General features: G+C 38.8%; 1 protein-coding gene across 1 annotated transcript; it reads right to left on the bottom strand.

The window, feature by feature from the left end:
- Positions 1 to 381: 381 nt before the first annotated feature.
- Positions 382 to 9645, bottom strand: LOC142102110 (uncharacterized). Its single transcript, XM_075186734.1, has 8 exons — positions 9493 to 9645; positions 6778 to 6834; positions 5554 to 5622; positions 4175 to 5101; positions 3566 to 3628; positions 2547 to 2687; positions 1421 to 1490; positions 382 to 756 (listed from the first exon to the last, which is right to left on the bottom strand). The coding sequence occupies exons 1-7, from the start codon at positions 9551 to 9553 to the stop codon at positions 1459 to 1461; spliced, it is 1350 nt and encodes a 449-aa protein (XP_075042835.1). The 5' UTR covers positions 9554 to 9645; the 3' UTR covers positions 382 to 756; positions 1421 to 1458.
- Between the last annotated feature and the right edge of the window lie 8419 nt (positions 9646 to 18064).

The raw sequence follows: 18064 nt of genomic DNA, 5'->3' as shown, positions 1-18064 counted from the left end.
ACCATGCCCATGTAATGTGATCTCAAGCTCTCCTGGTGACTGCTGGCATCTTCACTCTGGTCTCCATTTTTTATTCAAAAATGTTTGGGGTATGTATAATGAGGGGGCAAGCACTAATCTTACACACAGTCCCACTAATTTCTTAAAATGTTCCTGGGTGACTTCTAATAGGTCTTAACTTATCATCTACTGTACATTATATAATTTATATACTGATGTTCAATAATGAATGGAAGCCTTAGTTTATGTGTATTGCCCTGTGCTGTGAACATTAAGACATCACTTGCCTCTGTAGCCGCATTTATCCTAATTTTAGAATCTTAACTATTCGTTCTACATCCAACATAGAATCAAGCGTAGGATTCATAGAATGAGACCACATTTTATGACACATCCTCTGCAAGTTTTATTGCACATACTGATATTTAGACATAACATATTTTTTTTTACAAAGAGATACAAAAATACACAAAATTTGGCACAAATCGCTTTCGGAGGAAGATTGGTGGACTAAAAAAAAAAACGACGAATAACAACTGCCATCCTAATACCTCCGGAGGGAACAAGCGTCGAGATTTATCTAGGAAAACATCTATACACTGCTCACTGAAAATGCCTTGCATACGCAGGGAATGGGGAATTGGATCCAGGAAACGGGAGAATTTGTACAAAAATAACTATATACAATTTATTTGGTGTTAACCTTCTAAAACGTTTTGCATTTACGGCAGTCGCTGGACGTTGACGTTTTATTTCCTGCGAAAGAAAAAAGACCATTATTACACATTGACGTCTGATTTTGGCTTCTGACATAGAGACTGTTAGTTGGGTCACTCTATTCAATGATGCTGCAGAGATTGTGTATGGGTCAGATAACAACACTCATGCCCTGCCAGTGTAATTGTGTAGGTGTGTTCACTCCCTGTACTTATAGTTCCTTCTCTCCTGTCTTTCCAGTAGTGGCAGGGCAAACCCCTAAATTGTTGTATCATAAACTTAGGTTTAGGTCTAGCTTAGAGCATCTTTTCTTCTTGTCAGTCGTCATCTGCTCATCTGTGTGTCTCCAATTTTGAAGTAGGTGGGGATAAAACAACCTCTAGCCAATCAGATACTAAGGCTGTCCTGTATTCTTATTGAGAAAGTGAGGGTAGGTCTTCATGACTAGGAGACAATGGAATGAGCAGGGCCTCCCAACAGCACAGAATAGTAATGTGAGGCTTCTGTCCTACTGATGTAGAATGATTATGATGTCCTATGTACCTCTATATGAAGCAATGTGTATGCATCCAAAATGCTTTGCACTCCCTTTGCCTATCGGTGTTTGTTCATTTGCTGTGCTGCTCATCCTGTAACTGCTTCCATCCCTCACCCCTCAACTCCAATTTTCCTCCTCTGTGCAGTAGGACACACATTAACTTACTTTTTCAAATATTAACTACATGCTCCATCAAGCTTCTATCATCCCGACTGAGGAATTTGTTGTGAAGAACCTGTATCCAAATAAAACACTTTATAAAAACTTTATAAAAACACAATGAACATTGTCTTAACAGTAGTCACATTTTAATATAGCGAGTCTCCAATACATCATACTTTCCATGTATGTGTTTCAGCTGGGCTGTAAAGAACAAGGTCCTTTTTAAGTTGCAGGCTATATTAAACAAAAAAAAATACAGCTGCACTCTCCTTATTTTCAGGGGCAGGGGGTAAAGTGTTGTAGGTGCACAGCAGAAGGAGAGCTACAGATGTTCTAAGCCTATTATAGGCTACAGTTTTCACTATTTTCATATATGGTGCGAGGTTGAAAGGTCTGTGGTCCAAGTACTATCATGGTGATTCCCATTTTTATTAAAACTCTTGTAGCTCTCTACCACCTTAACCATGCTACTACATTGGTGGTCCTTCACAATTTGCTGCATTCAGCAGCATCCCACTACTTATCGGTTGGAAACTTTCTTTGTGAGCTTCGACAAAGAGCTACAGGTAGTCCCTGAATGCTGCCACTAAGAAGCCAACTGGCATCTCAAGGCCTGGCTACCTGGGCTATCCTGACTTGAGCAAGCTGAAGGCCAAAGTCCCGGAATTAGTGGATGGAGTGGGGAGTCATAAAACAGAATGAAAACTTGAATTTATGTTTTTGCATATTATTTATTGTGCGTCTTTAATAACGTGCAAGCACCTAAAAATGTATCTATGTTACCAAAATAGCTCTATTCTGTCCATAAGCAAATATTGAACCAAAACTAAGGAGACTACAATTGACCAGAAAAGAAACAGTGATATCACTGCGGCATACAGTGATGTCCGTCTCAACTGTGGGAAGATGATAAAGTACAAAAACCGGGTCACAAAACCAATACCATTTTCTAATGAAGTTACCTTCATCATGTAGCCATATTTGAAAATGATATTATGGTGACAGTTATTTTGCTCTGGGATAATTCCAAATAGATTTTGAAAATGTAGAAGACTAGAAATTCCTGTGGGTAGGTAATTGATGTCGTAGAGTCAGATTTGAAAATTACGTAGTCCTTATTGTCACTCACCTGGAGGTCTACCACCTCCTACTGCTCCACCACCACCACCACCACCTGGATGAAGTGAACCTTGGGAGATTTGGGAGGACCCACCACCACCTCCATGGCTTTGAGAGATCTGGTTGAAGCCATCCTCTTTTTTGTGAACAACTGTAAAAATTACATTATCATTAATTAAACAGGACTGTGTACAAAATTCCAAGAGATGTACAGAATAAGTCTATACTGTTCACTAAAAGAACTTTAACATCATATAATCTTATGTCTGTATTTTCTGAAGGAATACTGCGTGCCCCAGTGATTTATCTAATTTATAAATACTGAATAAATGCTTCATAATGACATTTACTTCAGTATAATTCAAGTTGAAACATCTATATATACAGGGCTTAATTTGTGCTGCTTTAAATCCCACAGGAAAAATTGCTGGAAAATCCGAGATTTTCCAAAAACGATCCTTGGTGAATAATGATATTGGTGTGTTTAACGGCTCTTTGTTTGTAATATTACCATACCCATTGGCATATTTATGGTAGCACTGCTTCTTCTCTTTTTGTGCTTACCGCATGCAAAATATTGAGAAGGATACATTGAGCGCTAAAACGTTAGTAAATAGTAGCTTAGATATGTGTTTTTAATAGCTTTACAATTAATCTATAATTCCCATGGGTATGAGGCCTAAAACATCAAATAACATTTGTTAGGACAGTTCTTCTTAAGTATAGCCACATGCAGTCACCAGTAGACTTTGCTGTAGCCACCGAACGTCCCACGGTTTTCGAGACCACAGCAAGACTTCTGGTGATGGAACTTAAGAACAGGTTCAAGTCCAAGAGGTAGTAGGCATTGTTACTGCAAAGATATCTGGCTTCCTCTTTGCGATTTCGTCCTTGTATTTAGTTATATTGGCGTGAGTCATCTTTCTTTTTAATAGTACTAGAATTCCTTCTGAATCCCCCCCTACACAGTACAGTAGCATACATTCGCAGAAGGGGGAAATGATTAAAAAAAAAAAATGTAAGTCTTACATGTTCCTTCTGAAGTTTTCTTACATCCCTTGGATACTGGAACATCTTTAGGGTTTATTCCACCTGTAATTAGTCCAACAAACGTCAATTATGCTAATTTAAAGTGGAAAAATTAGCTAAACCTAAAAGTGCATTTACACTTCCGTGCTAATCTTAAGAACAAGTCAATCGGTGTTGTCTTTTCATGCCAATCGTAAACTTATTCAGAAAACAACATCCATTTAACAACACCAATTAAAAGGCTCAAATGTCCACTTGAACAATTTGTTTTCACTTAATGTATAAATAGCGTCTGTTGTATCTAGTTTCAGTTATTTTCTTGGATTAGATACTTCAATAATGTTATAGGATAGGATACTATCACTATTTATACTAAAAGTGTAAAAATTCTTATTTATAAAAAGAGTCAAAGATTTAATATTTTACTACCCATAGCAACAAGAGTTGGACTGATGAAGGCAAATGTCTGATTGACACATTACATTTGTGATTTTGGAAAAATGTGATAAAGGACTCATCTCGGCCTAGTAATGATTCATTTAAAAAATATCTACAAATAAAAAAAATTAAATGTGGAAAATGCAAAATAGAAACATGTTAATATTTTACCTGGTAGTCTTGGTGGGTTTAATGAACCACCTACGAAGGAACCTCCACCTCCGCCTCCACCTCCACCTCCACCTCCACCATGAATCTGCTGGAAAGAGCCAGCTCCTCCACCTGCTGATCCTGCAAACGAACCTCCGCCTCCACCTGCTGATCCTGAGAACGAGCCTGCACTACCACCTGATGATCCAGAAAATGAACCACCGCTTGCAACTAATGAACTGCCACCAGAAGAACCAGAAAATGAACTGCCCTGACCAAAAGAGCCTCCACCTGCTCCTCCACCAAATCCTCCAGATCCAACCCTAATTGATTCAAGGATGATAGCGTTTTGATGAGATGAGCCACCACCTCCGCCTGCTGATGCTACGAACGAACTTCCACCTCCACCAGATGATCCTGAAAATGAACCGCCACTAGCTGACCCAGATGACGAACCGCCATGGCCAAAGGAGCCTCCGCTTATGACACCAGCACCTCCTCCACGTGGAGGAACGAAATTCACTGATCCCATGTTGACAGAGTTTTGATGAGACAAGCCACCACCTCCGCCTCCTCCACCAGCTGATCCAGAAGATGAACTGCTTTGGCCAAATTGACTTCCTCCACCTGCAGCTTGCCAACTTCCACCACCTCCGCCTCCTCCACCAGCTGACCCAGAAGATGAACTGCTTTGGCCAAATTGACTTCCTCCACCTGCAGCTTGCCAACTTCCACCACCTCCGCCTCCTCCACCAGCTGATCCAGAAGATGAACCGCTTTGGCCAAATTGACTTCCTCCACCTACAGCTTGCCAACTTCCACCACTTGAACTGCTGCCTCCTCGTATCACAGTGTTAGAGTGCTCACTGCTGCTAATGATGGAAGTGAGTTGCGAGCCGCTTCCTCCACTTGCAGATCCAATAGAACCTCCAGAGGATCCAAATTGACCTACAACAACCAATTCAAAGGCTGTGTTACTGACAGATTAAATTCCCGATGCTACCCAATTATCCAGCCATCCTTCTAAATACTTTCCAGCTTTTTTTTTTTCTTTTCTTTTCTCTGCTTGCCTTTTTTTAAGAGTAGGTGCACACATTTTAAATGGTCTTTTTAATATAAAGAATACAACATTTAGATTTACATTTCACAAATAGTTCTAAATGTCCCTCCTTGGCTACTCTAAATGAATGGAAGTATTGTATGAATTTACTATAGTAGCAGAGGAAGTATCACATTAAAGTGAAGCTGTCATATACACATGGTGGAGGCAGCGATTATCTGAACTGAACTTCTATAGGATGCTGTCTATCAATTAACTAGAAAGCAATACATCACTAAGGAACAAAGGTGAAAGCGTGATATGTGAGACTCTCCCTCCACCAGATTTGCATAACACTTACCAAGAGAGACCCTTGTAATTTGGGTGTAGCCAGGTGTACCATCACACTGAGGGTACTGCGCCATAGGATCTGCAGAAAATTAAGTAAAAAAGTTTAAACAACTGAAAATAGTGAAATTGCTTAGACTGTAAATCTTGTGCCAACCTGCACTGGAGAAAAGACGGCTAAACTTGGAACACAAGTTGGCCCACTATGAAAAGGCATATTAAAGCTACCCTACTACCTAAAAAAACATTTTCCTACAGTGCTCCCGAGCCCTAACTAGAACCCCAGGGGCTGCTCTGTCCGGCCGTTTTCCCAGAGCTCTTCCGTCTCTCTCACACCCCTTGGCCGAAAACCAGGATAGATGAGGTTAAGTTATCACAACCAAATAAATCTAATTAGGTTTCTTGGCACTTTTGTAGAGCTGTTTGTAAATAGCCCCCACCAAGTTACATCTTGAATCAGACAATCTCATTATTCTGGATTTCATGCAGAAACTGATGACTGCCAGCTGGTTTGTGCCACACCTATGCCAATTAAAAACAGGAATGCCAGGAACAAGACTGATATGAACCTCACATGCACAGTGGCAACATTTCAAAATCTGCCTGGGAATGGTTTTACAGTGGGTGTAACAGGGGCGATTTCTCAGGGAAACTATTAAAAGTAGTCAGTCTCATATTCATATTTTGTCAGTAACGCTTTGTACAATGACCTGGAACATATGTTCCTATAAACAAGCCCTGTGGAAAACAGTCACTAGAAGTCATATTGAATGAATAAAGACTACAGATCAGTAGTTCTTAAACCCAGTCCTCAGGACCCCTAACAGTGCATGTTTTCCATATCTCCTTGCTTTAGCACAGGTGTATTCATTACTGACTGACACATTTTAGCAAATCCACAGGTGGTATAATTATTTCCCTGGAAAACCTGCACTGTTAGGGCTCCCTGCGGACTGGGTTTGCGAAATACTGTTACAATGGGTCTCCTGTTTTCCATCAAGAATTGATTCAGTGTATATCGCATCTGATAGGAAGCTTTGATTAGTTTCAAGTTGTACAGAATTTTAGTGCTGACACTGACAGGTAGTAGAATCCCATGGTCTACTTCCCCTGATAAATAGACTTCAGTACATGACATCACACATGCTGTTCTACTAAATGTGAAAGCAAACATGATATCAGCATAATATTGTTCTAGTAATCAGTGTAATTGCTTCAGTATATGCACATAACTTACCAGAAGGACCTTCCAGTTTGTCGCTTGGGTTTCTGCATAACAACAGTGGAGCAGCGTCTGTAAAGACAAAAAAACAAATATTTAGCAGAGTCTTGAGACCCCCCCCTTTATATCCTAGTGCAAATGATAATATTTGAGGTCATCAAGAAGTTCCGTGGCCACATCATCATCATCATCATCATTTTTATTTAGATGGCACCACAGAATCTGCAGCGCTGTACAATCAGTAAAAAATAAACTTTTAATTCCTAAATAACTATGTCAAATTATTAAAGTTCTCCACCTTCGACAGAAGCAATAAAACACACATACATTCACAAACATTCACACATAAATCACACTAGTGGAGTTTAATAAAATACAAACAATTGATAAACTCCACCAGCTTTGGAACCTGAACATTTTCCAAGCAATTCTATATAACATAATAATTCAAGAGTCCACAAAGCTGGTAAGTCTACAATATGTTTACATGAGACTATTCAAAACTGTACTTTTATAACTATTATTAGCACTTTTAATATATTCCTTATATTAGAGAAGGATGCCTGTGCTTTTTGACTTGAAACATGCAAATACATTGATGACAAAAACACTTTTATTATGTCACAATACCAGAAGTTCTATGGTATCTCAGTGCTTAATATATACAACGGTGCAGGGCATGAAAAAATGGCAACTTTCTGACACAATTACAGCAGGAATATATGAATTGCAGTCCTATAAATATAATCTCTACCAAAAACAGAGCTATTGAGCTGCAGGCCCCGGTGCAGAGAAGCGGGGAGGAGCAAACCGGGACCCACAGCTCACTAATTCCCCGTGCAGCAGGCCCCATTATCTCCATGGGCCCCGATGCATCCCACTTGCTGCACCAATGGTAGTTCCGTCACTGTTCTCCATGTCCATACTGAATGTCTTTTTGGCAGCAGGATCAGGTTTAGACAAAGGAAAATTCAAGGCATAAAACAAAGGAACCTATCCTCCAAATTGTGGATTTGTTTTGCCCTCTTTACTCTCAAAATGCCCCACAACCCACTCGTGGCTTCTGTTCTAACTGCTATGACACACCCTTAGTCTAGTATATTAACCAGCTAAATTAAACTGGTACGGACATAGTACAAAATCTCCCCATCATGACTTGTTACATCTGTCCCTGAGTCTGGCAATAGGAAACCACATTACTTTCAGTGCCTGACTATAATTCCAGCCTCCAAATACCAAATCAAAGAAACACATCATGTAATAGAAACTGCATATCTATCTTAGGGGGAAGGGTGGACCAAGCGCTCCCAAACAATAAGTACTATTATACTCATAAGGTGGAAGGAGAAGTAATCTTTAGTCAGATCCCATCAACCCTCTCAGCACCATGGACAGAGAATGAGTTATTCCTAAACTACACAAATAACTAACACTGTCACTGAGATAAACAGAACTGCAATTAGCAAAGTACTAAGATAAGAGAGCTGTCTGGTGGATTGTGAGTGGTTGGATATGTGTCTTAAGATTTAATCTGGTGTAATTAGTTTCCTGATATTTTGTTTAGCAAAGGTTGGAAAGTGAAAATGTAAAAATTAAATCATAAAACAATTGTGTACAGTGACACAGATAAGCACACATTTTGTACACTCTTTTAAAGGAAATGCAATGTAGGTAACTGTAGTTATGCACCTAGGTTGTGGGATGACTATGCTACTTGTACATTAAATGGAAAACAATGGAGGAAAACTGAAACGGAAAAGCAACTGTAATAAACAGAAAGCTGAGCAGCAGCACAGTGCCAGGCAGTGGCTGCAAAGGAGGATAAAATTTTGGGTTGCATAGAAAGGGGTTTAATTGCACATGATTTAAACAATCAATATATTCAAGGTAAAAAATGTGTCCAACAAACGTTACATACAAAGAACCATATAGAGAACCAGGTGTCATCAGTTGCAATTAGAAGAAATTTTATCTTTACAAGGGTTCTTTGCTGTAAGGGTGTTAGCAGGGGTTCTTTACTGTAAAGGTGGTTAATTCCTTACCACATGAAGCGGTGATGGCAAATTCACTAACATAATTTAATAAATGATTAGATGCCTTCGATAAGAAATGTTATCTGTAGTTATAATTAGTAGAGGACATTATGTGAGTGTTTGATCCAGTTTATCTGAGTACAACTGTTGCACGGTTGCACTTCTGTATCTACACAATTAGTATTGATGAAAAGTGGAAGTTTATGGAACTTTGCATTTTTTCAGTCTTACTACTCTTATCTATTCAACAATGTAAGTAAATGTGGTGCCTATCAGAGCAAAATGTAATATTAAATGTCCCTGTAACGAGTGCAACACAATTTTTAAGTTAAATAAAACAGAAGTAGTCCCCCATGTACCCCTTATTTTTGTAATTTTGTTTTTATTTTATTTTTTAAATAAATAAATAAAAATAAATTGAGGTTAAAATGTTTTTGATTAATTGGTCAGAGAACAATAAGAACAGGATTTATGTGAAAAAAAATTGTATTCATAGGAATAAAAATATATTCTGTTTCTGTGTATGAGCAACTGAGGAAAATAGATTAATATGAATCGGCCAATCTGTGGTTATAATAGTGTAGAGTTCCACAGTTATAGTTATAACCTAAATAGAATAAATTATAATTACTGAATTATACATATATATAGATTTATACAATTATGACTTTGAGAAAATAAAGACAATCCTACTTACTACAGACACAGAGAACAGCAGCCCAGGAGAGGAGGACCCCGGGGGTACCAAATACGATCATCCTGGCGTTTGGGGTCACTTTCTTCTGAACACAGGATCTCTTTAGCACCAAGTTAATGTTATTTATATGACTGTCTCACTGGGAGGAGATCTCACATCTTTTGGTTTGGCGTGTAACCTGGATGAGCTTGACAAAGCATGTCTCACTAGGGTGTGAGAGGCGAGCATAGAGTTTACACCCATGGGTGCGACTGTTTATGGCTCCAGTTTATTTCTATCCCAAAACATGCTACCCAGCAGTTATAGGGTGGGGGGGACAGTGAATCATTCAGCATTGTCATATTACTTTCTCTCCCCCCCTTCCAATCTTCCTTTTGTTTTTATACCTTTATGTCTGTGTTATTATATGACTGTTATTTATTGCTTTATGTATCCATCTTTCTCAGTTATTATTTTCTGTATTTATCTTATTCATTTACACCTGTCTGTCTTTCTGCACAAATCTGTCTAATTTGTTTCTTTATAGAATAAACTGTCTCATCTTTCTATCCAGCTGTTTGATTTGTCCTATTTGTCTAATTTGTCCTATCAGTCTGTCTCATTCCTCCCTACTGTACACATCTGTATAATCTATTTCTTTCTATAGTAGCCTGTCTAATTTGTCCTCTTTATCAGTCTGTCTCATTCCTCCCTACTGTACACATCTGTCTAATCTATTTCTTTCTATAGTAGCCTGTCTAATTTGTCCTCTCTATCAGTCTGTCTCATTGCTCCCTACTGTATAATCTATTTATTTCTATAGTATCCTGTCTCAGTCATCTCTGTCTATCAAGCTGTCTCATTTGTCCTCTCTGTCTGTTTCATTTGTTTCTCTTTATCAGCCTGTCTCATGTATCCTCCATATCAGTCTATCTCTTTTATTTCTATTTCTCTGTCTCATATTTCTCCACAAATCTGTCTAATTTCTTCCTCTTTCAGCCTGTCTCATTTTTACGTCTATACGAGCCTGTCTCAATTCTTTCCTTCCTGTCATTTTTCATTCTCTATCAATTTATTCCTCACTGTATCGATCTCTTGCTTGTTAATTTGTTTCCGTGGACTCATTTACTCTCTCCTTTGTCTCCTGGTATCACATCTCCGATTGCATTTACTACATAACACTTATCCCAATTGCATTATAAATGTGGGTGAATGTGCTCCACACACAAGTTACAGATGAACGTGTTTTAAGACGTTGCAGAAAATGCATCAGAGTTATGCATGGGCCGTAAATCTACAGATGTGTTAGTATCAATATGTCTTTTTCAGTTTTTATTTATTTATTATATTTGTTTATTTTCTGTGACAAGCCTGTTAGAAAAGTGTCAGTTTCAGTTGTTTTATTGTGTTTCTCAATTTATATTTACCCATTTTTTCAGTCTCATTCCATTTTATTGTACTTATTTACTGTTTGTCTTTATTTCTGTCTCTTTTTATGTGTAGTGTTATTTTCCATCTACTCTATATCTATATAAAAGAAGAAGTTTGTTTCTTTGTTTGTTTGCTGCCGAATATCTTCCACAGCTCTCAAGGTAAAGCTGCCAAATTTTACATAGTTATTTAGTATCGAAAAAGTCTACATTGCGACAACGCGACAATACAAGAAAGCGTCAGAGCAACAAATATTGAAAACATAATTGTTTGGTAGAAAACAATTGTTTGACTGCTGGAAGAAAACCTCACGACAACACGACATAACGACAATGCAACAAAGCAACAAATCTTATTTTCTAAATAGCATTTTTGGTCTATTTACCAAATAATTAGCTACACATTACAAATCGGACCACACAACGCCGGGTGACCCTGCTGGCAAACATTAAACTGCTTGCAAACAACATATCGCTTATGCGTTAAAAGCTGCCAGACAAATCCTGCTTAGTCTGCAAAAGATTAACCCCATGTCCTCTAATATAATGTATGTACCTAACAGTGTGAGCCGCACCCTGGAGTCTAAGATAAATAGTCATCCAAAATTAAAAGTATTAAATACTCGCGCCCTGGGTTACAAGGTATAGTACGTACTATAGCTTGAGACATTATGCAATCAGTAGTCGAAAAAGTAGCTGCAAACATAGATTCGAAAGAGTCTGTAATAGATAAATATCTAAAAATAAAATATTTATTGTTCCATGATTAAAAAAATAGAACAAAAGATGAACATTTTCAGTAGCTACATTGGTGAGCTCCTGGTACTAATGTTTATCATTGTAATGTACTGAAATATAGGGGTATATTTTACTAAACTGCGGGTTTCAAAAAGTGGAGATGTTGCCTGTAGCAACCAAATTCTAGCTGTCATTTATTTAGTACCTTCTACAAAATGAGAACTAGAATCTGATTGGCTGCTATAGACATGAGGTCATTGCATGTCAGTCCCTCAACTCATGTCACCGATCTCTCTCTCTCTCTCTCTCTCTCTCTCTCTCTCACAAAACAAAAAACATCCAGTGAGTGGCAGTTCTGTGGGGGAGACACCTTGTTAATGAGAGAGGGCAGTGGAAAATGACCAGAAGAGTATTTCTGAACACCAGCATGTGGAACCTCAAAGTGTATTGGCTCTAGCAGCAGAAGACCACACTGGGTTACACTCCTGTCAGCTAAGAACAGGAAACTGAGGGTACAGATGGCACAAGTTCAACTAAAACTGTATAGTTAAAATTTGGAAAATTGTTGGTCTGACAAATCTCGATTTCTGTTGTTACATGCAGATAGTAAGGTGAGAATTTGGAGTAAGCATGGATCCGTGGATCCATCCTGACTTTCGTCAACAGTGCAGGCTGGTGGTGGTGTAATGGAGTGGGGATTGTTTTCTTGGCCCATTAGTACCAATTGAACATTACATAAATGCCACAGTCTACCTGATTATTGGTGCTGACCATGTTCATCCCTTTATGGCCACAGTCTACCTGAGTATTGGTGCTGACCACGTTCATCCCTTTATGGCCACAGTCTACCTGAGTATTGGTGCTGACCACGTTCATCCCTTTATGTCCCCAGTCTACCTGAGTATTGGTGCTGACCATGTTCATCCCTTTATGGCCACAGTCTATCCATCTTCTAATGGCATCTCAAGCTGGTTCTACGAACATGACAGTGAGTTCAGTGTAGTCCAATGGCCTCCACAGTCACCAGATCTGAATCCAGCAAAGTATCTTTGGGTTGTGGTAGAATGGAAGAATCGCAGCATCTGCGTGATGCTGTCATGTAGCACATGGACCAGAATCTTTAAGGAATGTTGCAGCACCTTGTTGAATCCATACCATGCATAATTCAGGCTGTCCTGGGGAAAAAGGGGGGTACCTACTTGAAAATAGTACTTAATAAAGTGTCCACTGAGTATGAGTATGTGTGTGTATGTATATATATACACACACACACACACACACACACACACACACACACGCACACGCACACGCACACACACATATAGTGGTCTAAATGGGGAAAAAGGGGGGTACCTACTTGAAAAGAGTACTTAATAAAGTGTCCACTGAGTATGTGTAGGTATATATATATATATATATATATATATATATATATACACACACATATAGTGGTCTAAATGGGAATTTAGAAGTGCTGGTATGGCATTGGAACTGAATTGCTTTAGGGGAGTGTGAAATTAAGTTTAGATATGTTATAACACTATATTGTATAATATAAAAGTATATTAGACAATGCAAGGCTATTTGCCCTGTGTCCCCCACCTCTTTCCCCTCATGTTCCTGCACCTCTCTCTAATGCCTCCTGTGATACCCCATCTCTGATGAAAGAGAACTAGAGAGGCCACTGCTGTAATAAAAAATACATAAATATAGAACAATCACATGTATGATAGATGGAGCAAACCTTGAATATAGTTCTGGACTTTTTAAGACATGACCATTGTATAACTAATATATTTCATTTACCATAACAGTTGCAGGCATATGTGCAGGAATGCAAGTATTCAAATAAAATGTTCATGTCATGATGTGCGCTAATACATCTTATATATTTTATAGTTTTTCTCCTACTCCCATCCATACATGTATACTGATGTTAAAAGAAAGTCTGTAGTTTGAAACTACATTTTAGCCATCTGCAGACAAAGTGAGACATTATTAGAACTGCTGTCCAGCTCAGGGGTGGATCTAGGCAACTACTCTACCCGGGGCGATTTTAGGGGAAGGGGGGGGCGGTTTAGGCCCCACCCCCTTTCTAATTTCTAAGGCTGCTGACGGCTGCACAGTATGCTCAGCATTGGCAGTGTGCTGTCCCGCTGCTCTGATTGTGTTTAAAACACAATCAGAGCAGCCGTCAGCAGCAAGCCCCTGCTAGGGGGGGCTTTGTAAGAAGGGAAGGATTACTTTATTGTGACACATGGATTTCCTCAACATTTGAAGATAAGTATTTTATTTACTTTTTTGCACTTCATTGTTTGAGCAGTTTTGCATTGTTATTTGTAACGTACAACTCTATACCAGAGATATGTGAATGCACTCAGTAAGTAGCACAGGATACTCTTGATTTTCCATAGATGTACCTAATGTATACAAGCCATGGGCCTGTGGTACTCACTGTTTCTACCACTATTCGTGAAACTTTGCATTCATAGGATTCTTCATGTTTCTGTGACATACAAGCATTACATCATTTTTATTTGTTAAACTTTATTTAATACTTACATATTATGCAACATTTTACAGAAAATAATGAATCATTCACATCAGTCCCTGCCCCACTGGAGCTTGCAGTCTAAATTCCATGCTGCACAAATACACCGTAGGGCTCATTTTGCAAGATGCCAATTAACCTGCCAGTATTTTTTTGGACTGTGGTCGGAAACCAGAGCACCCGGAGGAAACCCACACAAACACTGGGAGAACATAACAACATAGGGGCATATTCAATTGTTGGCGTTATAGCCAACCTTCTCGCGCCGCGGAAACCTTGTGGCGCCTTACAAATAAACGATAATAATAATAATACAATCTCCACACAGATAGTGGTGAGGATTCCAATACTAAAATATCTTCCAGAGCTTAAAGGATTAATTGACATTTGTTAAGAGATAACGCTACCAAAAACTAAAAATTTAGTTTTCAGTGTAGTTCAAGACACCCTGGTCCAGAGGCTCCCTAGTGGTACCCAGTGGTTCCTCTCTCCTCTTAAGGTGGGCTTCTATCTGACACACTAGGACTGAGACATTAAGGAAAGTAAGGCAAAAAAAGGAGTAAATGCTTTCTGGGACAAACCATGTTACAATGCAAGGGGTGCAAATTAGTTTATTATTTTGCATATAAGTTAAATACTATCTGTTTTTTCATCTAGCACACAAATACATGATAGCTTTATTTTTACACTTATATTTAAAGTTGATCTAGGACATGCCCTACCCCGACTATAAATCTGTCCCCACATTTTAAATTTACCTCCCCCCTCCAATGCAACATGGTTTTGCCCAGGTGCAAAGTTACTTCTTTTTTATGCTTTGCTCTCCTTAATGACCCACTGTGTTGATGAAAGGGAAGTTCATGGGGGAGGGTCATCGCCAACGCAGCTGCCTGTTTGAAACATATACTGATTTCTGCATTTAAATTATTGCCCACGACAAATCTTTTTTTCCATTTTTTAAACATATGGGGCCTGATTCATTAAGGAACTTAAATTAAGAAGTTTCTTATTTAAGTCTCCTGGACAAAACCATGTTACAATACAATGGGTGAAAATTAGTTTTCTGTTTTGCACATAAGTTAAATACTGACTGTTTTGTCATGTAGCACACACACTTGATAGCTTATTTGTACACTGAAATTTAAAGTTGATATATGTGTGCTACATGAAAAAACAGTCAGTATTTAACTTATGTGCAAAACAGAATACTAATTTGCACCCCTTGCATTGCAACATGGTTTTGTCCAGGAGACTTAAATAAGAAACTTCTTAATTTAAGTTCCTTAATGAATCAGGCCCATGATATTTATGTTGTTCCCTCTGTTTTTATGCATAGGGCCAAGCCTAATTAGTGTAACACACGACACACAAAGCCCCTGGTGGAACGCTGCACATGGTGTTGGATACTCCTCATGGCTGGTGAGTAAGTAATGTCAGCGCTCACACATACAGTATTACTATGTTTGTGTAGATGGATGACTGCCTGTATCTCCTCTGTCATATAGGATCTGGTTTTGCTACGTCACAGGATTACCCTCACAGCTTGGGCTTCCCACCCTCTCATTACCTTGTAACTCACTTTTTATACCATATGAAATTAACGTCAAAGTGTTGAGGAATATTCTGTGTATTAGCCATAGAGATGTCAGAGGTATTATAAGTTCAGGTGGGTGTATAAGGCGACAGGTCTGCTGGAGAAAATCCTATTACATAGGAATTTGGTTCACGTCACTTGGAGAGTGATGGGAACTTATTGTATCTTGTAATTTCGAATATTGTGTAATAGATATAGCAGTCACATGTAATGAATGGACAAATAATTGGATGCAAGAAAATTGCTTTAATAGTCAGATAAATCAAGCTGAGTAGTTTAAAAAAATGTAACTTGTTTAAGAAACCAATTAAAAATTAAAGGCAATCTTGCTTTCTCCGTGCTGGTACTGAGTGAGCAACCGACGGAGTTGTGACCATGCAGATCTATAGGAAGCTATTGATCCATACAGTTACCTACCTCTATTTCCCCCCTATAATGTGGCTCAAATGGGACCATGGATGGAGCCTGAGCTCTATTAGAGAGAAGTCTTAGTACTTTGTATTAGCATTTTACTTTTAGTTTCTATTGTAAGCCTATTACTTGAAATTAATCTTTTAACTGCTAATTACAAATAAAAAATTAAGTAGACCTATAGAAATAATTACCATTACTAATTACCATTGTCATAATTTTCTCTTGATACCATCAGAGATTGCAGGGTCTATATATTACCAATCGTATTTTCTTCATATTTTCTAATTGCAATGATAAGAAATTATTTAACTTGCCTATTTTTTAAAATTATTCAGCCGGGACAGTGACTCCAATAGGAGCCTCTACCTGTAATTAGTCTATAGTAAAGTGATTGCAATTATGGGTGTTTTTACAGTTTACGAGGGGAGGAGCCTGACGTAGAGGGATCTGAGGATCCCCCTCCTGAGGTGTTCTTCACAGGGCCATTTTCCGACTGGGCACGATGGGCAGGTGCCTGGGGGCCCAGCGGACAAGAGGGCCCGAGGCAGGATTTCTATAAAAACAACAGCAACAAAAAAAACAACTTACCTTTTGCAGTTACCTGACCTCCCTGGTCCCCTCTTCCTTGCTATGCTCACAGTGAATGTCGGGCGTGATAACATCATCACGCCCGACATTCACTGCAGGCACAGCATGGAGGAGCGGAGAACAGCGATGAAGAACAGAAGAGGATTCGACTCGAAGAGCAGGGCGATTGAAAGGTAGCCTAAGGAGTGGGTTTGAAAAAAAAGTGATATATATATATATATAAATATATATATATAACTTTTTTTTTACACACACATATACATATATATAGGGTTCCCGGTGCACCGGTGCACTGCTTTGTCCGGGGGCCCATAATGTTGTTAAGATGGCCCTGGTTCTTCCCATAGGATAGAACGGCTAACGCAGTCATCAGATAGCATTAACTATTGGGGCCAAGCTCCAATTTCGTAGCTTGATAAGTACGGCATTTCCGCAGTCCCCATAGACATCTATGGGTAATACATCTATGGCTGAAGATTCCAGGAAAGCAGCAGATATCTCTGATATCTGCTACTATCCTCTAATAATAAACAGGCATATTATCTTAAAACATGGCAATCCTCCGAGATCCTGGGATTTACCGGGATAAAAACCTCTTCGGAAATTCATTAACAGACCCCATAGCATGATATAAAAGTAGGGCGATTAGGGATAAAACATTTGCTCGTGTATATACAGCACATGGCAGTAAAGGGCCGGTGTGGTATGTTGTAGTGATGACGAAAATACCAACACTGACTATAGCTACATAAAAATTGCAAACACTATGAGAGCAACATTAAAAAAATATAGACTTACCAACAAATATATTTTCCGCACCGGCTTTGATTCGGCGGCTATCAATTGCGACCAAAAAAATGCCTGCACTTGGTATTGACAACACTTAACATAGCGACACTAATATTTCAGGTTTTAAAGCGGCAATGCCAGGACACTGCGCCCTACGCTAATATTTACCCTAATTCTAACCGTAATCCTAACCCTAACCCTAACGCTAATCCTATTCCTATCCCTAATGCTAACTGTAGCGCTAACCCTTATTTTGGATTATTAAGGAGGCTGCTACTGGCATTGACGCTTTAAAACATTAAATGTTAGTGTCGCTATGTTAAGTGACATCAATTCCAAATGCAGGCATTTGCTTTGGTCGCAATTGATAGCAATTGATAGGAGCCGAGTCAAAGCCAATTCGGAAATGTTCTGTGTTTATTTGTTGCTTAGTCTATATTTTGTTAATGTCGATCTCATAGTTTTTGCAATTTTTATGTAGATAAAGCC

The sequence above is a fragment of the Mixophyes fleayi genome, chromosome 9 (genome assembly GCF_038048845.1).
Source record: "Mixophyes fleayi isolate aMixFle1 chromosome 9, aMixFle1.hap1, whole genome shotgun sequence".
Lineage (NCBI taxonomy): Eukaryota > Metazoa > Chordata > Amphibia > Anura > Limnodynastidae > Mixophyes > Mixophyes fleayi.
This window is presented reverse-complemented; position numbering and strand designations above follow the sequence as displayed.